Below are 22,679 nucleotides of genomic sequence, written 5' to 3' on the forward strand. Positions count from 1 at the left end.
TTAGGCTGGTGAGAGGTTGAATCATGTGACAATTATGGACTTTGAAACCTCCTATGCATACCATAATGATCGAGTTCTCTGCGATCGATGCCAATTTTATCGGGTTTTTTGGACTTACCCACAGTGCGTTAACTGTGGTCATCGCGGGTTCTTGTATGGAAAATACAAGCAAGTTTTATTATTGGCAGTTGTCCAAGATGGCAATCGCAACATTCTTCCAGTTGCTTTTCTCTTGTCTAAGGAGAAGATACATATCTTGGGTTTTTTTTTTCCTCCGAAATTTACATGCAGTGTTATCACAAGGAAAAACATCTGTGTCATTTCAGATCGCGGAGCTGGGATCAAAGCAGCAATGGAGTCTTTGGGTCCATGTCCAACATAGGTATTGTCTCCGACACATTGCTGCGAGCTACCATGGAAGGTATAAGAAGAATGATGAGCGTCAATTAATTGTGCGCATGGGTAAGTGAAACTGATGTAGTTTGTTTTCTTTCGATCGTTTTAATTTTGCAAAGAAAGCAAGTTATATGTACAATTTTTTGATCAGTTACTACTTCCTCGAACGTTTGAATCAATGTTCAAGATTTACGGGCGAAGAAGAGGAATGATACGATTACTCAGCTCATCAATAAAGAATGTGGACGAACGCATATGATGGTGGATCGATATGGACACATGACGACCAACTTGGCAGAGGCAATTCAACTTTAAAGGATGCACGTCACTTACCAGTAGCGGCTTTGGTAAAGATTACATATTTTCGTTTGGGGGAATTTTTTGCGAAGCTTGGGGGACAAGCTCAAACCTGGATGCAAGGCGGTCATGTCTATCACCCTAGATTAGTTGCAGATCTACACAAAAAAAAAACATTATGCATCAAATGGAATGTCTGTAACAAGCTTCTCAAGAATGCATGAAATGTTTCGTGTCACAGAGTTGCCACGACCTCTTCAAGGGATTGAGCTGTGTCGTTAAGAGCAAAATCTAAGGGACAGAACGTGCGATTGCGGGGTTTTCAAGCTCTTAAGTATCCATGCTCTCATGTGATAGCATCTTGCTCGCATACACGTCAAGACTATAAACCATTTGTAGATCCCATATACCTACTATCTGAAGTTTTTAAGGTATACGAATTTGAGTTTCTCCCATAGGTAATGATAAAGACCCTTATGAGGTTCCAAGATTGGCTTCCGATGTACCAAATTCGAGTTTATTGAGGGAGCGTGGTCGTCCAAAATCATCGAACTCTTGCGATATGGATATTCGAGAAAGATCTAGACAAGACAGAAGATGTGGGCATTGTAGAAACCTATGACACACAGAAAAACATGTTCACTTCTGTTGCCATCAAGTAACATTGATGAGAAAATGATGTATTGTTTATCAAATAATATGAGGAAATGATGTATTTTTATCAAATAATAATTATTACTTTGATTGCATTTACTTCAAGTTAATGTCATTCGATAATCGCTGATGAAGATTAAAAAAGCGATACAATAATACGAGATTGGACGTTTGCGTTATATGTGATTATAATAAAAGAGATAATAAGTGACAAACTTAAGAAGTTATCGACCAATTTGGTATTTCAAAATAATTTTAAATACAACAAACTTACAATAAGTATTAAATGGTAAATGATAACCAAATTACAATAACTGATATTAAATGGTAATAAACAAAACTAAAATACATTAAAAAAAGTCAAACAAATTTAACAAAATAAAGTAAGAATTAAATGAGAAATAATAAAAATTACAATTAAAAAGTCCATAAACTAAATACATATATAAAAAACCAAATCTATCGATGCCTACAACGCGAATGTGTTCTGCAGGGCGGTGGCTATCGGTCTCGAGGAGGATTTCTTCGTATCACTAGTTGTGACTCCTCGATGTCATCATCAACACCACCATCATCGTCGTCGTCATCCTGAGTAGGTACATTATGTTGATGAGGAGCTGATGACGATGAAGCACCTCCATAGAATAAGGACCCTGGAGGTGTATGACTGACTATCCCACAGGCCTGCTAAAACTGGGAAAACTCATAAAACCCAGACATCGCTGAATGTGAAAACTGTACAGGAGGTTTCTATGCTGCGACCATGGGTGATGAGGCTGAACCTGCCAAATATCCAGTATATGAACCCCAAGTTGGATCTGCAAATATAGATCCATAATAGCCTCCAGGAGGGGTCATCTGTGACGGTGACGGCGGCGGTGACGACATCTGATAATGGAAAGACGATGGCGGCATCATATATGTTTGCGGTATGTAAGTCGCTAGATACGGTGACTGCTGTGAAGGTCCTGCTGGTGCAGCTGAGATGAACGGATGCACCTGCTCTCCGTCCATGAGTCGGGGGACGATGGTGTTGTGTCGGTGGACGTCTCTGTTGACGTCGTGGAAAGGTCTGCCCTCGTACATCCTCGGGAAGCAGAAACGGTTTGCCGTTACTGTTGAACCACTCGTAATAACCTTCAGCAACCATCAAGAGGTCAAGTAAAATGGGCTCTCTATGGGGAAGGGGCCGATTTTGATCCTCCCACAACACGACCCACACATGATGCCTCACTAGCCAATTTGTATCTGTCTTGTCGCGTCTATTTGTGCTATGCAACTCGTCCATATTGCGAGGTGCTTCCGGAATTGGTTGAAAACAACCAAATTGCCGGAGCACGCGATCAGTGGAGTGCCACTCGATGGTCGCATAACAGATCAAGGAGACCATTGCCATCCAAACATCTTATGGGCCCCTCAACTCAGGTGGGATCACCACCCTCACATCATCAGTAGAATATGACACCCATTCAAACTAAAACAATATCAGGTGGGATCACCACCCTCACATCATCAGTAGAATATGACACCCATTCAAACTAAAACAATATATATAATTTTTATCAAAATATCTAATTATATAACTATAATCTAAAATCGATTTTAAACATTAAAATTCATACTGTGTGCCAGCCTTCTGATCGATTAACACCTATTTTTTCTAAACCATTAGGTAGCCCTGATGATTTTCCTCAGTAGACCACCTATTCAAGAAAAATAAGTTCTTATTTACTGTATAAATATTAATATACAAAATCAGTTTTAATTACCTCAGGAGTAGCGGAAATACGAATGGGTTCTTGACAACGGGACATAAAAGGGTAATCGATACCATGCCCAAGACTGCAGCAGCAGACTTCCGCCGATAGCATTACGCCTATAGTCATAGCTCGACAACATCTCCCTGTACAGACAAGCCAAAACTACCGAGCCCAACAGAGTGATCCGACCAGATGAAAGTCGCCAAGATGTTGCAACCACATACAGTGACTTGGTTGCGCGATTTGTCCGACAACAAAAACCCTCCTATCAGCTGTAGTATGTATGCCTGTGCATACTGTTTAACTCATCGTCAGACGTGTCTTCGCTCAACTCCCGAAAATTGACATCTAACTAATTTAACGGTACCATCCACCGTTAAATTTACGGGACACGTCTAGACTAACCGACCAAAGTAGTCCAAAACTGAAAACTATACTGATATCACACCTCCATCCACCGGAAGCCCCAGGTGCATAGAAACATCCTCAAGCGTGATCGTGCACTCTCCGCACGGAAGATGGAATGTGTGGGTCTCCGGCCTCCACCGTTCTACTAAGGCATAAATAAGGTATGGTTCTATTTTACAGTGATCCTGATATCTACCTAGGTGACCGAATCCAGCCTCTACTAAATACGGCATTACACGAGTAGGTATAACTAACTTAAGGTTCCTAATAAATGATCTAATATACGGTCTTTCTCCTAAAAAATAATATACAAATTAATTTTTAAAACTAATCATACATTAAATAAATTAATTATTAAATTAAAACGTTAAAATATTACCGTATCAGCAAAATGTCGAGATATATGATTTTATCCAACCAAAGTAGACCGTCTTCCATTTATGTCTGCCAAAAAAAATTAATTAATAAAATATTAACAATTAAAATAATTAAATAAATTACTAAAAAAACTAAATATAATAAAATATAGCTTAATAATATAATATAAGAGTATTTGAGAGAAGTTGAGAATATTTGGTGTGATGAAAGTGATTGAGAATTGGGGTATTTATAGGGAGAGATGGGTGTGAACGGACGGAGGTAATTTGGTAATTAAGGGTATAGCGCGGGGCAAGGCCCGCGCTTTTCTGACGCGTGTCAGAATCACAGGTAAGACGCGGCTCCTGCACCGCGCCATACCCTTAATTACCAACATACCCTCTCCCGTTCACACGTTTATCCATGTCAGCATAAGGCGCGCACGCCTTATCCTACGTGGCGCCAACTCAGCGAATAACGCGGTGCAGTGGGCGCGTCTTACTATAAAAAGTGTTAGATCGAGAAATATAATCTGACCGATACCTGATCGAGAATATTAAATTAAAAAGATGATTTTTTTTTTTGGAAAAAAGCCTTGATCGAAATATCTTCTTACAAGTTTTTTCTATAGTAAACAGATGATTGACGAGTGAAACTAATGTTGAGGGATGTAACCCTTTTGTCCTTTTTTAACAAGAACATAGACACAACTCAGTTATTCGTGTTGCTTCAAACGTCAGTTCTGGTAAATCAATTGCCATCCATATTTGTTGGACCTAAGATTGAAATTTAGCTACAAAAAGTAATTGCTCACATGTAGGGAAAAAGCCACCGAGTATTGGCATGCTTGGAGCTTAGCTCATAAAGTTATCACATTGACACCACATCCAACGGCCCAACTTGGAACCCAAAAATACTTTCTTACTGAAAATCGTCGGGTAATATGCAAATTGGGATAAGTGGAGCCTAAAAGTTACCATTGTTGTATTATTGTAAGGATTTTAATCTCACTCCAAAAAAATGGATAGATTTTATTAGCTAGAATCAATGATATGGTGAGTCGGATTCATATAATAATTTTTTCATATTAAGTTTTTATAATAAATTTTGGATTATAAAATAAATGATCTCAATTGTGCTATACCAAAAGATATGACCATCCAGCTCAGTTGGTAGATCACAAGGTTCTTAACCTTGAGATCGTGGGATCGAGTCCCACGGAGGGCATTTCATAATTCGGAGGTCTCTTACGGAAGCTGCTCTCAACCTGATGTTGGGGTAGCCTACTATCTTACCTCCCCTTACCTCATACATATGGGAAAAAGGGACAACCATTTGTGCTATACCAAAAACATATCGAGGGGAGTGATAAAATGTTCAATGTTCTTGAAAAAGATTTTAAGATAAAGTTTTGTAGATAGAAAAAAAATAATATTGACTCTAAATGATCTCATGTGTGCTATACCAAAAAACATATTGAGGGGTTTGATTTGATTTGACTCTAAATATAATTGGAGTCCAATAAAGAAAATTTATTAGAAAAATATATGTAGAAGTTACATTTAGTAATTTGATTCTTAGTTCGATTAATACCATTGTTATTATAACATATAAAAGGATGTAGATTCAAAATAACGAATATGGAGAGTTTTTGATAATTTCATCAATATTAACGTCAATGTCATATCACAACCTAATAATGTGAGATGGCATGTTAGCATCGTATACCAATTTAAGAAAAAAATACAAAATTGAAGTACTAAACTGGTAAAATGAAAGTTCAAAATACTAGTTAAAAAAATTGCAAAACTCGGGCAAATTGACATTAAGCCTTTTTTAGCTTTTGTTTTTTAGGTACTTAAATAGCTGAAAAATAACAACCGACGTCATCGTGGAAGCATCAATTCCATGGGCATGAAATGGAAGAGAACGCACTCCAATTAAGATTTGATTTTGTTTTGTTTAGAACTCCTAAGCAGAAAATATAACTTTGGGAAACATATTAAAAAGATTTAGGTTTAATATAAAAATAACTATCCAAATAATACACTTTTCTATTTAGGTACCTAAACTATTTTACGGTTAATTTAGGTTCTAATATTTTCAACGTTATATTTTTATTTGCATAAACTATTACCGCCGTTAAATCATGTCGTTAAATGACACGTGTTACCTTTATAAAATTTTAAAAAAATTAAAAATTTAAAAATTTAAAATTACTTGAGAATAACACATGTCACTTAACGACATAATTTATTGTCCATTTCGACCGAGATACCTAAAAGTGTAACGTTGAAAAAATATTAGACACTTGAATTGATCGAAAAAAAAAATTTAAATACATAAATGAGAAAAATAATATAGATTTTGGACACTCATTTTTTTGTATTAAGCCAAAGAAATTATTGCCAAACTCCACAACAATGGGGCACGGATCAGCAATAAAATTTTATATTAATATAGATAAAAATTATTTAAAATATACAATAATTTTTATATATATTTAAATAGTATGCACGGTTACAAGATATAATTGATTCCAAATTTTCTTAATCAATTGATTATACACATATTCCACACGTAATTGTTTGAACATATAACTTGAAAACAATATTTTCTTTTCGTTTATCATCAATCGATATTCATCGTTCATCATTAACCTAATCACGTTTTTCTTGTTTGATTTGTGACAACAAATTCCCTCCATAAGTCCTAGGGTTTGCTTTAACTTCAACATCCATTCAAGTTTATTTTTTGATTGAGTCTAGATCCCTATGCTTGATTTATTCATCTATGACCAACATTCAATATCCTGTTGTCATCTTATATCAATTGGTCTCAAATTTAGATTGATTCTTGGAGAAAATTACACATACTTATTTGTTCTTACATGTCAGAATCGCAAGGTACCTCAACGAAACTAGTTCGCAAAGATTGAACAATTTCAAATCGTTTAATTATTTATTTTTTGTTTTATTTCAATTCTTTATTGTTAATTTGTGTTTTTTATTAAAAAATAAATATGAATGAATGACTCAACAACCAACCTGCCCAATGCTACATAGACTATAAATGCCTTTAATGTGGGTTTTATGATTTAAAGCGTCATGGTTTCATCTAAAAAACTTAAAAGTGAAAATATTTATTGTTGTATTTCACTTTTTTTAAACTATAAATATCGTAATAAATTAATTAAATGAAATATATTTATATTATTTTTATAAAAATATGGATCTTAATATTCACTTTGAAAGTGTAGACAGATTGATTAAGGATGTTCTCTTTTATAAGTTTATTCGGTTGATAAGAACCCATTTTGTAAGAATCGAGGCAGTTGAGAAATACCGATTGATATTTAATTTCATTTAAATTATTTAAAAAATGGTACAACATCATTTACTTTTTTTTATTTTAATGAATGTTACTATTTTTTTCTTTTCTCTTCTCTATTTTAGGTTCCTTCTGCTCAGGGTAAACAAGAAGATTTGCAGGCAAATTTCACGTCATATGTCACATCATTAAAAGTAAAAGAAAATACCCACGTATCATATAAATAAACTACTGTAAAGAAAATGGTTAAAACGTAGTTTATAATGATGAGAAGCTACCCTGAGCATACGCGCACCGACTGCCGAGAAACTCAAATTAATCTTTCTTTAAATTTTAAATATATGTTAAATAATAGAATTTTAAAAATCTTTTTATAATAGAAAAGATTTAAAAAAAAGGACAAAATTTAATGCAATAAATTCTAAAATAATTTAACCAATATTTTCAGTGTAATTATCAAACTATTTAAAGTGACACAACCACCAACATTTTTGGTTCTTTTACATTTATCTCTCCTTCAACGTTACTTATGGTTGTGAAAGGAAAGAAATAAGAGAAAAAATGAATAAAAAATCATAATTTTATAAAAGAAAATAAATAAAGGGATGCATGTCATTTAGGCAGTGGAGTCCAAGTGCGTACAATTTTACAGTACACACAATTTTACAGTACACGCGTCTCTCTCATTTTCTGCACACTCGTCCAGACTTTCGTATCACCCACCTACCTATTTCTTTCTCTATTTCATTTTTTTTTAGTTTTTACAGGAACAAGGAGAAAATGATAGTCTTTACTCCGCTCGTATAAAAAATTATTATAAAAAATAATATTATCTTTAAAAATTATACTTTTATGTTTAATTCACAAAAAATATTATTTGATAATAATGTATTACCATTAGTAATAATCTTTAGTTAAAATAATGAAAATGTCATTACCTTTAAATTTTTAACTACTATACAATTCTTGCAACTTTAGATAAAAATACTTCTAGAATAATGAATTCTTTTAATATAGATCATTTTCAATTATATTATTCGTGTTTTAATCAAAATTATAAACATAATAATATACAAAAAATTTGATTTAGAAAAATATTAATAAATGAATAGTTAAAATTATTTTATATCTTTAATATTTAAGATATTAATTATTTATAATTTTATAAAGTTAAAAATAATAAATTTAAAATATATAATTACTTAAAATAATAAATAATTTGAGTTATTATAATAGTACATTTATACATTGAAAATAATAATTTTATTCACCCGAGATTATAATATTATTTTTATATTATATTATTTATATAAATAATATGAAAATTATTCAAATATAAGTTTATATACTAATTATATTAATTACAGGCTAAATGTATTTTTTCAAAAGTATATAGTATAATTAATATAGTTCTATAAAATTTCATTCAAATATTTATAATTTAATATTAAGTTTAATTTATTGAAAAAAAATATATCACATAGATAAATGGTAAATTATCCAATAATTTTATATTCTTTCAATCAGATATTGTAATTACATTCTTGATAAACTAACCAAACAAAGTAATAACATTACAAAGTAATATTACATACCAATAATCTTATTCCCAAAGCTAATATTATATTATGTGAACCGAACGCCCTCTTAATGCTTTTACTTTGTGTATATTTTTACATATACATAATTGACTCAATATAAAAATAATTGTCTATCAAGTGATACATGGCGCATCTATTAAATATTTTATTTTTTAAAGTTACAACGTTATCATTTTAAGTGTCTCGACCATAACGACTATTAAAAACGCCTATCAAGTGATACATGTCGCATCTATATAATTTAAATATTTTTTTAAATAAAAATATTTTTTTAAAAGAAATAAAACTAAATTTCCCCAACACTTTGTCATCGCCCTCACCCCTTGCAACAGATTATAGGTGTATGGTTGAGATTGTCTATTGTTCCGGCCCGTCAAACAACTAGCCAAAGAGATTCAAGAGATTTTAGAGATTTGAATATTTCAAATTTTAAAGATTTAGAGATTTAGTTTACAAATTCAGAGAATTAAGAGACTATCATTCATTGGGGTGGTTATTTGTCGATGGCGGTGATCAGAATTACAGTGACGATAACAATGTTTGGTGATTAGAGTTTGAAATTAAAATTTTTAATGTTTTGAGTATTTTAAGATTTGAAAAAAATATGAGGATTTTTTAAATATATATATATATATATATATATATATATATATATTTAGTTTTTATTTTAAATAATTTTTTAAATTTCTTTAAATGTAATACGTATCAAATAATGAAATATTTTAACCATCATTATTGAGAATACATTTAAAATAATAACATTATAAATAAAAAATTTAAACACGTAGAAAAAACATTAAAATTTAAATACTTATTTTTTTATTAATTCTATGTAACATGTTAAAGTATTGTTTCTTTCAAAAGGTGTGTTTGTGGACCGAGAAAGGAAGCTTGGCAGCGGGGAGGGAAATAAAAAGAGAGTGACAAGTTTTGTTTATTTAGTAGTATTTCTTTTGGTTTGGTTTTAAGACCCAGAATTTAAAACCAGAGAAAATGTTGCATTTTCACTAGCACCTGCTATTATTGATTCATAAGAAAAATGGGGTTTTATCCTATCTTCGTCTTCTTCTTCGTCATCCTTTTTTCTGCTACTGTTTCTTTGTCGTATGAGCCTCGTAACCATGAAGGTAAAGGAACACATAACGATCTTTTTTTATTCATTTGCTTGTTTCTAAAGTAATTTTTGTTATGGGGTTTGGTGTTTTTCTTATGTGTTTGTAGTGGAAGCGTTGATAAGTATAAGGAGGGAATTGAACGATCCACATGGGGTGTTAAATAACTGGGATGAAGACTCTGTTGATCCTTGTAGCTGGGCTATGATCACTTGCTCTTCTGAAAATATTGTTATTGGCCTGTTAGTTTCTCTACTCCTTTGTTACTGCTTGTTTAATCATTTTTTAAAAACATTGTACTGGCAAGCTAAAATGTTTTAGCTGTTTTATAATTTTAATGGTTATTTTTTTTCAGGGGAGCTCCAAGTCAGTCTTTATCAGGAACTTTGTCCGGGACGATAGGAAACCTCACCAATCTTCGTCAAGTGTAAGAAGACATTACAATTTTTTTTCATGTGGCTATGGATTTGCATTTTTATTTTTGTTTCGTTGATGTTGATATTTTTTTTTTGTTGAAGGTTGCTGCAAAACAACAACATATCTGGTAATATCCCTCCCGAGCTTGGATCTCTTCAGAAACTGCAGACTTTGGATCTATCTAACAACCGATTTTCCAGTGAAATTCCAGGGTCGTTTGGACAGCTTAATAGTTTGCAATACCTGTAAGTTCCCCCCCCCCCACTGCTTTTGTGTTCATATGCCAAGGAAAGTAGAGTTGGAAGGAAGGAAAAGCAGAGTAGATTTCTAGGATGGGGTCCTGAATTGTATTAACAATCTTGATGTAGATTCAATTCATATGATTTGATATTTGCAAATATTGTTTGTGATGTGTTTGTTTTATTTATAGCTGTGATCACGGCATCTGAAAATACCATTTTGTTCTGTCCTGTAATGAGCTTAGGAGGCTGAATAACAATAGCTTGTCTGGGCGGTTTCCTGCATCTTTAGCAAAAATCCCCCAACTTGCTTTCTTGTAAGTGTGAATTTCTTTGTTTTCGGCTTTTCTCATCTTCTTCTCTGAACTTTCGTTTCGGTGAACACTGCTTCAATTTTCAGAGTCTGATTATTGGTGTTTTAGGGACTTCTCCTATAACAATCTCAGTGGACCTGTGCCCAAGTTCCCTGCCAGAACTTTCGAGTATGATTTGTTTGCTGCACCTATCTGATCAATTATTATGATCATTTTGTTTTAATTTTGCCTATTGGTGCGTGGATTGTAGTATTGTGGGAAATCCATTGATTTGTGGAAGCAGCTCTACTGAAGTTTGCTTGGGATCTGCCGATGCCACTCCCTATTCATTTTCCCTAGGTTCATCAAATGGTAACTCTCTTCAAACCCTTTTGTAACTCTCCACAACTATTCCTCCTCTTGTTAATGGTTTTATATATATTGCTTTTTCGCCTCATGAATCAGGGGAACAAAATTCCAAGAGGCTAGGCGTCGCACTCGGAATCAGCCTCAGTTTTGCCTCTCTTATACTCACATTTGCCGTACTGTGGCACAGAAAGAAACGGAAAAGGCTAACGAGTCTGAATATTAGTGGTTGGTGACAATGACTATATAAATGTTAATAGTTTCCTTTTATACGCTTGTTTAAAGTGATCTAAAATCGTGACATGTATATTGCAGACAAACAGGAAGAGGGCCTTATTAGATTTGGTAACCTTAGAAACTTCACTTTCAGGGAACTCCAGCTTGCTACAGACAACTTCAGCTCCAAGAACATACTAGGCACAGGAGGTTTCGGTAATGTCTACAAGGGAAAGTTCGGAGATGAGACTCTTGTGGCCGTGAAGCGGCTAAAAGACTTGACGGGAAGTTTTGGGGAGTCGCAGTTCGTGACTGAGTTGGAGATGATCGGCTTAGCGGTTCACCGTAATCTGCTTCGTTTAATTGGATATTGTGCTACTTCTAATGAGAGACTTCTTGTCTACCCGTACATGTCTAATGGAAGTGTGGCATCCAGGCTCAGAGGTTGGTCCTAGTTTTACTTTGCTGTAACTTCTCTCATTCAATTCTCATGCCGGACAAGTGGATTGCCTATTTTCTACGATGAATAACTGCACAACCACTGTATTGTTGCACTTTCAATGTCTACTATTGCCATGGACCACCATTGCTTGAAATGGGAAAAATATGGTCCAGTATGTGGATCCTAACCATGTTTAGAGTAATTATTCCATTCTTTTCTTTTAAATTAATTTACTGTTCACAATAGTTTTCATTAAATGTTAGTCTAATTCTTGTAGACAGTACTTTTTGGGCTCATTTTTACAATCCGCCTTTCATGTTTAGTCATTTCTTCCAATTATATATTAATATAATAAGCTATTACTGTATTTTCATTTCTTGACTCTAATTTATTGTTCCTCTAATGTAAATGGATTGAGTTTTGGCAGGAAAACCGGCTCTAGACTGGAATACAAGGAAGAGGATTGCGATTGGAGCTGCGAGGGGACTTCTTTATCTACATGAGCAATGTGATCCAAAAATAATCCACAGAGATGTGAAGGCAGCTAATGTTCTTCTGGATGATTATTGTGAAGCTATTGTTGGTGACTTTGGCCTAGCGAAGCTCCTTGATCATGCTGATTCCCATGTCACAACTGCTGTTCGTGGCACTGTTGGGCACATTGCACCAGAGTACCTTTCAACTGGCCAGTCTTCAGAGAAAACTGATGTGTTTGGGTTTGGCATTCTCTTGATAGAGCTCATAACTGGAATGAGAGCTCTCGAGTTTGGAAAAACTGTTAGTCAGAAAGGAGCAATGCTCGAATGGGTTAGTTTACTCACCAACAATAAAAATATTAACTCTTGCTTTCTATTAGTATCAATTAGTTGATACCTTTGCATGGAAGTATCAGCTTAGAGCATAAAACGATATATATATATGAAGAGCGTTGATGGAGTAACATTGGGAATTTTATGGTGACAGGTGAAGAAAATACATCAAGAAAACAAAGTGGAAGTATTGGTGGACCGAGAGCTAGGGAACAACTATGACAGGATCGAAGTGGGGGAGATGCTCCAAGTGGCTTTGATTTGTACTCAGTACCTTCCGGCCCATCGTCCAAAAATGTCTGAAGTGGTCCGGATGCTCGAAGGTGATGGCCTTGCTGAGAAATGGGCGGCATCACATAATCATAGCAATTCCATTTTGATCCACTTTCCTAACAGCTTCGGTAACAAAAGTATGCATCCCTCTACCACTGGATCAAAACATGATGGAAAGAGTTATGATGATGAATCAGGCAACATGCTGGGAACAGGAATAGATGACGACGATGAACATTCTTTGGATTCCTATGCCATGGAACTCTCCGGTCCAAGGTAAAAAAGAGGTGAAAGTGAAATATATATATAGAGAGAGAGTGTGTGAATTCTTTATTAGATTCTTTACAAGTTACCCAAGTTTGAAAAGAAGAAAATGGTGCAGTGCAGGCTTGTCTTTAAAAAACTTTGATGTTAAGATTATATAAATTCTGGGATTGTAATGTAAATATCCATCATACAGTTTTATGTTGGTTTTTATCTAACTTTTTGTTCTGGCAAATGAGAGAAGGGTGCAATGAGCACTGTTGCAGTAGGTATTTGCAAGGGAGAAACAAATGGCATCAGAGTCTCTGCTCCCAAGTGTGAGACAGAGACTCGAACACTGTGATTTTGACAGTTTTGACTTTTAAAAAATGGAATATGTTATATTATATTATGCTTTTTTTTTTGTATTTGCTAGATATTTGTGCTGTGAAAGTGAAAGGGAAAGGGAAAGGATAGTTGCCAATGGTCTGTTGAGTCTGAGTGAGGTGGGGGATGCTTTTGCAGTATCATGCATGCCCTTGTTGTTGGCTCTGTCTCTTTCACTCGATTTGGTCCTTCAAAGTTGAATCCTTTGCTCCTCCTATGAACTCTCTCGTATTGTTCTTTAGAGGTGTAACTTTGCTTTTGTTTGTCCTTCTGCTGTGACTGGGGAATATCGTCATCTTTTCATCATTTAACTTCTCATGCGGTTATTCATGGAATCATGAATTTACTGTTACTATTCATCTTTGTTTGAATCGGTAATTTTGGAAGAACATATAAATCGACACTTTACAACAGCAAATAATATACAAATATATTGTATATAATATGAATTATTAATGCATTGAAATAATATGAGCATGATATTAACATTACGTCTATAGTTTCTATAGGTTGAGTCTCTTGAGAAGTCGAGCTAAAATATAAAATGTTGAAAGGGTCTAAACTAAAGATTTTGTGTTAGGAAGCTTAAATTAAATTAGTGATTTTAAGATGGACTAAATATGTTAATTTCCCACCATTTAATTAAGGGGTAATCTAAAGGTTGAAGGACTTAAATTAACATAATATTTTTTTTGAAAAGGACTAATTGTATAATTTGCTCAAATCAGGAGAGGCCAATCCATTTGTCTTCTAGGTTCGCCCCAGGATCAATTTTTTGTCGGTGAAAGTAGTTGAGTGATGCCATGGTGGGTTTATTACTTTATTATACAATGGTCGTTTTTTTTTTTGTGGAAAACTCGATCCAACGTGAGATGATATCTTTTATTTGAACTGATTTGAGTTTAAGAAGATTTTATATTATCTAAAATTTAACTCAAATTTTGAGATAAAATTTAATATCAGATTGGATATAAATTTTTTATTTAGTGAAGAGCCCAGCTAATTGTTTGTGTGTGTTCTGTGGCAACGAGCCTGAGTGGACTTTTTATCTGTTTTTTCAGTGCAGTGTGGTCTGGAATGTTTGACAAAGGTGGTTCACTTTTTGGAACCTTCAATTTGTGTGTCCAGGTGATGTTCGTTTATTTCTTTCTGCTTGGGGATGAGGTTCCTGTCTCTAGTTCCTGCAAGAAAACCTGGAACGCAGCCTTCTTCGGTTTCACTTGGTCCATTTGGGTTTGTAGGAAAGATGTGTCGTTTAACGAGAAAATCTGCAGAACGCTTTTGTTCCTATTAGGTAGCCTTGTTTCGGTGCTGGGAGATTGATTTTCTCTTTGGGTGTGCTGTCGAGGAGGGGGGGGGGGTTGATGTCCTATCCTCTCTGGTGTTATTGTGCTCGGTGTTGCAGGTTTATATTTTCTGATTTTGTTGGCTGTCTATGTGCTTCGCGAGCACATATGTGCAGGTTGGGTAGTCTGGTTTTAGGTGGGTTGCTGTGTTGCGTTCGTTTGGTTTGTTTGTAGTTTTTGCTGTGTGTTTTCTGGTGGGTAGGCTTGGCGATGGTATGCGACAGCTTCCATGTCTCCAATCGTGGTGGTCTGTGGAACTGTTCTTGTGTGGTTGGCTGTGTTGTCGTGGGGTGAGGCGGGGCTAACCTATTTAGCTCGATATGGAGTTATATTGGCCTGTTGGTCTTGGTTATGTGTGGTCTTAAATGTAGGTTCGTTTTTTTTTTGTTCGATATCAATTTATCATACTCTTTTTCTTTCAATTAAGAGTAGAGGGATTTTTAACTAGACTTTATCGATGTTCCATTTTATATGAATTTTTAATCATATAAAATTCCCTTTTCAAAAATAAAATGAAAAAATATAGACATGGTTATAATACGATTACCTTTAAATGTGTAAGAAAATTACACTACTATTTGGAATTGAGTAAGAGATATTTATCTTAATTTCGAATCTGAATTCATCCTCTCTATTTTTTAAGATCAAATTTTATTAAATTGAGTTAAATTAAAATCAATTAAACTCGGATTAGATTATCATCATATGTGTATCAAATAATAATTTAAAATAAATATATAAATTAAATTCGAACCTACATCAGATTTGGTGGGGAGTCGAGTTTAAAGATGCTTTTTCGGCGAAGGATTTTCGAAATTCCTTCCACGGGGAGCAACGACTTCCGTAATGGCCAATCACTCATCCGCTTGCCCAATCCTCTGCGCTTCTTTGAATCAAGACAACAGGTAAGTTTTAACTTGGAATTCTTCTTTTTTTCCTGTTTAATCATATATCTATTTTGGTTTCAACTTCGCAGTGGTTTTGCAATAAGCACTAAAGATGGTTTCAAAATAATCGATTCAAGCACCGGAAGGCTCTGCTACGAACGAGGTGAGTTAATTCCGCAAATTTTATTTGTTTTCATTTACCTGTTATTGATTTTCAACGAATGTGTTCCAACTTCCAAGCTTTTAAATCAAATATTTGATTTATTATTTGTCTTTTAAAATTTTGTTTGTTCGCTAGCTGCTGGAGCTTTCATTATTGTTGAGATGCTGTATAGTTCAAGTCTTCTCGCCGTTGTTGGGGCTGGTGAACAGGTGCTTCACTGAATCACGATACTCCTTTTTTTTCTTCTGATTTTTGAATTATAATTTAGCAGTCAACTGTGTAATGACTATGGATTACTATTGCTGCAGCCATCTTTATATCCACGTCGTCTCTGTTTGTTCAATACAATAACTAGTACTCCTCTTCGAGAAATGACTTTCCTAACTTCAATTCTCGCTGTTCATTTGAATAGGACAAGGTAAAAAGAACTTTCAAGCTCCATAATGCCCTCATTTGGATATTTTACTGTATATTCTTCATCCTTTTTATGAATGGATTTAAATATTCAGTTTTGACCGGATATAAGATAATATTTATTATAGATAACTCAAAAAATTTTTAATAGACTGAGATAGTTATAAGATAATATTTATTTAGAATTTTTTTAATCATTCACAACATACATATTATAGACACAATTACTTAAATCTAAAACCTCTAAATAAATAACAATCTCTTTAGATCACATTCTTAGTAATTATTAAAATTTTAAAATATATATATAAAGGGCTGAGGTTTGGAACTAGCACTGCAAGGCTGCAACCATAGCTATTCATAATCGAAACCCAAAACTATTGTGTTCCTTGTGCAGATTAACTTTTGGAGATTTGATTATATATTTATTGGAAATGGATAGCATGGGGTATGAATATGATGATTGGAGTGGAATGGAGTTAAGTAGGCGTCGAGTTCTTCAACAGTTGATCCTCATGCAACCTCTGGTAGAGGAAAATTAGACGTAGATATGAGCAAGCTTAGACCTGAGGAACGCCATGTTTTCATACAGAAGCTTCTCAAAAACATCCAGAAAGATAACCTTGAGTTGTTGCACAAGACTAGACAAAGACTCGACAGGTGAATTGTAACTCCATATCTATTTATATTCAAAGTGACATCAAATCTAAACTGGGTTTTGTGTTTGTTTTGCAGAGTTCAACGTGAACAAGACCATAGTTCAACGTGATCTGATTCTTTTTTCTTATTATTCAATGGCACTAAACTAATGAGGCCGGCACAGTTCGTTAATAGAGTTTTTGTAAAATAAATAAATAAATTTTAATTATCTAAAATAATAGTTATATAAAAATAAATATGTATAGAAAGTTCATTATTATATATGATAATTTTTCATATAGAATAATACATGTTCGATTTTTTTAGTGAATAAAAAAAATTAAAACCAAATCCAACTAAAGTGTATAAAAGATAATAAAAGCATATTATTTTAAATTATAAAAAGCTTATATATAAATGCATTTTTGTACTTAAACACGTATTAATCTTACTATACATCTAAGTGGAGCTTTAGTTTGATTGCAAGCTGCAATATGCAATAGAAAATGTAAAGCAAATCTATGAAATTATCTTGGTCATAAAATATTAAATTTATTGCTATGACAATAAGTAATATGGAACATCCATATATAATGTGTTGATGGAATATATAAGAAGATTTGTGCGAGTGTTTGTGGATTGTAATAGGTAATTGGGGAGATTTCTTACAATGGATACAAGCTAGAGGAATTTGTTCCCCGGAAAACTTCGGCATATATAAGCCAAGATGATTTGCACACCCCGGAGATGACGGTCAGGGAAACACTCAATTTTTCGGCCCGTTGTCAGGGTTCAGGCAGCCGAGAAGGTGATCTTTCATTTATCACCAAACTAGCATTCACCTGTAACTTAAATACCCGATGGTGTCCGAAATAACATTCGTTTTACGGTTATGAAGAACTGATGGAGAAGGTCAGCAGAAGGGAGGAGCAAGCAGGCATTGTTCCAGATCCAGGTATAGATACTTATATGAAGGTACATTTAAACATGGTAATTTATATGTTGGCTCGTAATACCAAATTCAGTCGAGAATAATACGGTTAACTTCGGTTTCACAGTACAGGCTACATCCATGAAAGGGGCCAAGGGAAATCTTCAAACGGACTACATGCTAAAAGTAAATTTTGTTTATTGCATAATATCCCTAATAGAAAGAGACAAGCGTATTGATGTTGCTTTGGATTGGAGAAAATCACTCATAAAAAAGTGTTTTATGCTATTTATTGCATAATCATATTCCATGATTTTGCACGATGCATTAATTCTTCTTCTATCTTGCACGTTGTACTCGCATTATTTTATTGTCTTAGTGGTATGCATTCCTTTTGTGCTTAATACTATTTTTCGAATTATTTTTCTTATGATTTATCTCTTAAGCAATGTATAGTGTTTGAGTCCTAAAATTAAAAATAGTATAAATTAGACAGGGCGAGTTGTCCCTGTAATGAATATTTGTAATACCCGATTCAGATAAATCGATCAATGGACCGAATAATGGTTGTTATGGAAAAAAAAACTAAAAGATAATGGACCTAATCGCCATAATCTACTACTCTAGTGACAAAATAACATATTTATGCAAACAAACTACTGGGTAATTTGCAAAACATCAAGGTTTGCATCGTCTTCTTTAAAAGAGAGGCCCTGAAAGAATCTCATAAATCAATCTTGAAAGAAAGGGTGCGGAGTAAGGAAAATATTTTCTCACATAGCTAAGGTTTTTCCAAAATTTGTTTCATCTATCACAACAACGTTATCATCAGTAGACTTGATTGAAGAAGAGAAGGAAGCTTCAAGAAAACGAAAAAAAACAGGACAAAACGCCTACCTGTTGTAATGATTATCATATGATTAAAAAGAGATTAATAGTGGGCACTAATAATTGGTTGAACTCACCATGCCAGAACCAGCTTAAGGCAAGAGAACACTTCCCAAGCATGTAGCCTAAAAATGTTTTTACTCAGTTCTTCAATTTTTTTTTCTTCTCGATGCTATTTCCAAGGCCCAAGCTTTTCCAACATCAGTCTGGAACTTCCCTGCAAATATGTTAAGTACCCATATTAGCAGTTCAAATCAAATTTGCTCATGAATAATGCAATCTCAAGGAATAATGCAAAGTTATTTGTCTAAGATGAACAACTAAGCATGTTTAGGTTCAATAGTTTATATAGGTTTAATAACAAAGAAAAGTAACAAATTTGACTGGAAATTTCAATAGTTTATAGGCTGAAATTTCAAGACAAAGAAAATTACACACCGGCAGTTGACTGGAAAAACTCATCCAAGTCCACCCCTTGCTCTGCATAAGTCCAGAAAAAACACATTAGTTTCCATGAAACTCATTAACAATGAGTAATGGCTACATCGATTAGATAGAGCTTAATTTGAAATGACAAAGGGTGCAAATTTTGAAAAATAAATAATTTAAAAGGACAATATATCCTGATTTTATTGAATCATTAGACATGTTTCCACAGCATATAAAATGCATGCACCAAAAATGTCCATTAAATCGATATGTGCACTGAAGAGCTGGTGTGACACTGCAGTTGCATAAATCTATCGGCCACAAATCTAATTTAATGTACGCAAGAAAGCTTTAAATGTAAGTAGAACGACTAATAAAACTAAAGAAAGGTAGTTCGAACTTAGAAGTTCACAACTGATAATCTATTACGATGATCCTGTATTTGTTGACCAAACTATATGAGCACATAGAGACCAAGATGCAGGGGCAGACAAGAATATGATGACACAAATCCCAGCAGAATACAAGAGATGCACTCGCACGTAACAGCTGGGGGAAAAAAACATTAAAACCAGCTTTTCAACTACACTGCCTTAAGTTTTCCACACTATTTTTCCTGTTTTCTTTAATCATTTTCCCGAGTTTGGCTCTCATTCTCAGAAAGTTATAGCTTATTCTGGAGAAATGGTTAAAACTATTTTACGTTCCTGTAAACCATATGTGTAAGGTGAATTACCATTACAATCAGATCATAAATACTGATGCTTATGCAACTATGCAATGTACACTATAAAGGAAAAAATAAACCGAGAACAAGAAACCTTACCGTTCTCATATTCCAATGCTTGAAGTATCATCTCCACCTTCATGTGACAGGACAAGCCAACATCAGATTAAACAGCATTTATCAGCCTAAGAAAATTTTACAGAACTAAAAACATGTTTAGATGTAGCCAGCGATAAAAGTCACCAACATCAGTTGAACTGAGATTAACTTAAAGTAATTTGAGGTCTAAATGCTATAATCAAAGGATAACAAAACTGGATATACATAGAGATTGGTGAATTAAAGAATAAATCACCACATGTACAGAAAATGAGATAAGCTCGCCAACACAAATAAGAAGAATATTGAATGAAAACAGAACTTACAACTAAGGGTAACAAAACCATTCTTATTTCTATCATACAAGTAACTAAGCATGCTATTAAGTTGTTGATTCTTCTATTCTTGGGCATAATATAAGTATAAATAAAAAATACTAGCGAGATGAATTCACATTTAATATGTATCTTTCAAAACTAAATTCACTTGATATGTTCCGGTGTGTTGATAAATCATGAATATGAAAAATATGCATATGCTACACACCTTGTCAAAGTCTTTGACAATTTTGGCTTCAGAGGAAGAATTTTCTTCATACTCCATCCATAATTCAGCTACTTCTTTAGCTGCAATCAATTAAACCAAAAAATTATGTGGAATTATACATCATTATGAGATTCAAGCTCAACCCCAATCTCCCCTCCCTCCCTCTCTTTTCATAAACATTTCTAAATGACAAGGGAGAACAATTAGTTAACCTCTAGACCCTCCACCAAGTAATTTGCACATATGATCTAAGGCTTCGCGCTCTCTTCGACTCTTCTCATCCTTAGATATACCATCTGAAGGGGTAATATCACCAACGATGGCTGTTCAAAAAAGATAAATAAACCCAAAATAACGATTACGGTATGTTAAAAATCACATTTATTTATAAAAAAAATCAAAATTCAATTCATTCAAATCTCAGCTGAAAAGACACTTTATTTATCTGACCTTCAGCGATATCATGAACAATTGTCATTTTAACACACCTAAAAAAATACGGGAATTAAAAAAAAGCAAAAATATATTAGTCAAAGAATGAACTGAAATTAGAGAAATCTTAGGGGGGGGGGGGGAAAGGTAGTACAACTAACTTGTCACGATCAATTCCAGGAATATCAGAAGCAATTAAAGCCATTAATCCCATTCGACACATATGATCAGCTATGGATTCCGGATTCTGTACATCTCTCCGCACCCAACCCGTTCGCTTCGTCGTCTATTCGTTAAAATTTATTCAAAAACCAGTCATGAAATAAATAAATAAATTGTTTAAAACTATTAGGCAGAATTCAAATTTAACTCATGAAGTATATCATTTCCATTTGTACCTTAATTATTTAAAACTATGCCAAACTAAAAGAAATTGTTTAATAAATACCTTGAGGCTGTGACAGAGAGTAAGAAAATCGATGGCGGAAGAAGCCGAGGAGGGAGCAGCCGCAGCCGCAGTCGCAGTCGTAGCGGAAACGACGTCACTGGAAGAGGAGGGAGGTGGAGGATTGATATCGTTACCGTCGGTGACGGAGGAGAAAGATGAGGAAGACATTCGGGGAAGTGTAAAGGCAGGCGGTGCGGGTGAGGAATGATTTGAAGTCGAGTCGAGTCGAGTCGAGTCGAGTCGAGGAAGTGAAAGAAGGGACTAGGAATGCCACTGAGGAAGCCGATGCTCTACAAGGAAACACTAGTTGGCTCCCACTCTCCAATTTTTTTTCTCTTTTCTTTTTTAGATCTTCTAATTTTTCGATTTTCTATTAATTAATTCGTTGCGTTTGCGGGAAATATCAAAATTTTATTCTTAAATAATGAACAATTTCTATAATTTAGACTAAAATATTCTTAAAATAATATTTTTATTCATATAGATCTTACTCTTTACTCACTCAATATTTAATTGTAAATATTTATAAATAATTTAAATTTATTATTTAAATTTTTTTATCAATTATAAATTTATTATTATCGACTACCAGATCAAATTTATTTTCTAACATAATTGAAATAACATAGTGTATTTAGGTTTTTTTAAACGTGTATTTAGGGTTTTTTAAACGTGGAGCTTTTTCTCTTCTTTTTTTTATTTTGAATAAAGAGAAGACTAAACCATAGCGTTAGACATGAACATGTTTAGAATAAGGAGAAATGAGTAGTTAGGTTTTTAGATGCCAAACGATGATCAGACGATAGATAAAATTTGAGACGCAATAGAACTTTTGGATATACGATTAATAACTATGTTATATTTATGGGGTGCCCATATGATATCAATAGTTTAACTTTATTTACGGAAACATTGAATGATATAAACAAGACAAATGAAACACAAAAACGTAGAGTTTTCATATTGAAAATTGAAACCGCTAAATTACAAGAAGACATATATACACAAGATAAATGGAACACAAAAACGTAGAGTTTTCATATTGAAAATTGAAACCCCTAAATTACAAGAAGATATATATATATATATATATATATATGGATGCGGACGAAGGGCTTTATATTAAAGGT

General features: G+C 33.7%; 3 protein-coding genes across 3 annotated transcripts; 2 read left to right on the forward strand and 1 right to left on the reverse strand.

Annotated features, from left to right (window-relative positions):
- Positions 1 to 9,842: 9,842 nt before the first annotated feature.
- On the forward strand, positions 9,843 to 13,254 carry LOC120192695 (probable LRR receptor-like serine/threonine-protein kinase At2g23950). The gene is made up of 11 exons (XM_039195431.1): positions 9,843 to 9,930; positions 10,025 to 10,157; positions 10,271 to 10,342; positions 10,434 to 10,577; positions 10,817 to 10,888; positions 10,994 to 11,053; positions 11,136 to 11,236; positions 11,330 to 11,458; positions 11,546 to 11,890; positions 12,316 to 12,695; positions 12,852 to 13,254. The coding sequence occupies exons 1-11, from the start codon at positions 9,843 to 9,845 to the stop codon at positions 13,248 to 13,250; spliced, it is 1,923 nt and encodes a 640-aa protein (XP_039051362.1). The 3' UTR covers positions 13,251 to 13,254.
- A 2,486-nt stretch (positions 13,255 to 15,740) lies between these two features.
- LOC120192696 (autophagy-related protein 18b-like) lies at positions 15,741 to 16,952 on the forward strand. Its single transcript, XM_039195432.1, has 5 exons — positions 15,741 to 15,851; positions 15,923 to 15,996; positions 16,132 to 16,205; positions 16,305 to 16,414; positions 16,808 to 16,952. Exons 1-5 carry the CDS (start codon positions 15,793 to 15,795, stop codon positions 16,950 to 16,952), a joined length of 462 nt encoding a protein of 153 aa, XP_039051363.1. The 5' UTR covers positions 15,741 to 15,792.
- A 1,785-nt stretch (positions 16,953 to 18,737) lies between these two features.
- On the reverse strand, positions 18,738 to 21,937 carry LOC120192650 (5'-deoxynucleotidase HDDC2-like). The gene is made up of 8 exons (XM_039195394.1): positions 21,550 to 21,937; positions 21,263 to 21,387; positions 21,120 to 21,157; positions 20,882 to 20,992; positions 20,670 to 20,749; positions 20,124 to 20,160; positions 19,307 to 19,348; positions 18,738 to 19,085 (listed from the first exon to the last, which is right to left on the reverse strand). Exons 1-8 carry the CDS (start codon positions 21,715 to 21,717, stop codon positions 19,018 to 19,020), a joined length of 669 nt encoding a protein of 222 aa, XP_039051325.1. The 5' UTR covers positions 21,718 to 21,937; the 3' UTR covers positions 18,738 to 19,017.
- Positions 21,938 to 22,679: the final 742 nt, after the last annotated feature.

The sequence above is a fragment of the Hibiscus syriacus genome, unplaced genomic scaffold (assembly GCF_006381635.1).
Source record: "Hibiscus syriacus cultivar Baekdansim isolate YM2019G1 unplaced genomic scaffold, ASM638163v2 tig00116976_pilon, whole genome shotgun sequence".
In the NCBI taxonomy this organism is placed as follows: Eukaryota; Viridiplantae; Streptophyta; class Magnoliopsida; order Malvales; family Malvaceae; genus Hibiscus; species Hibiscus syriacus.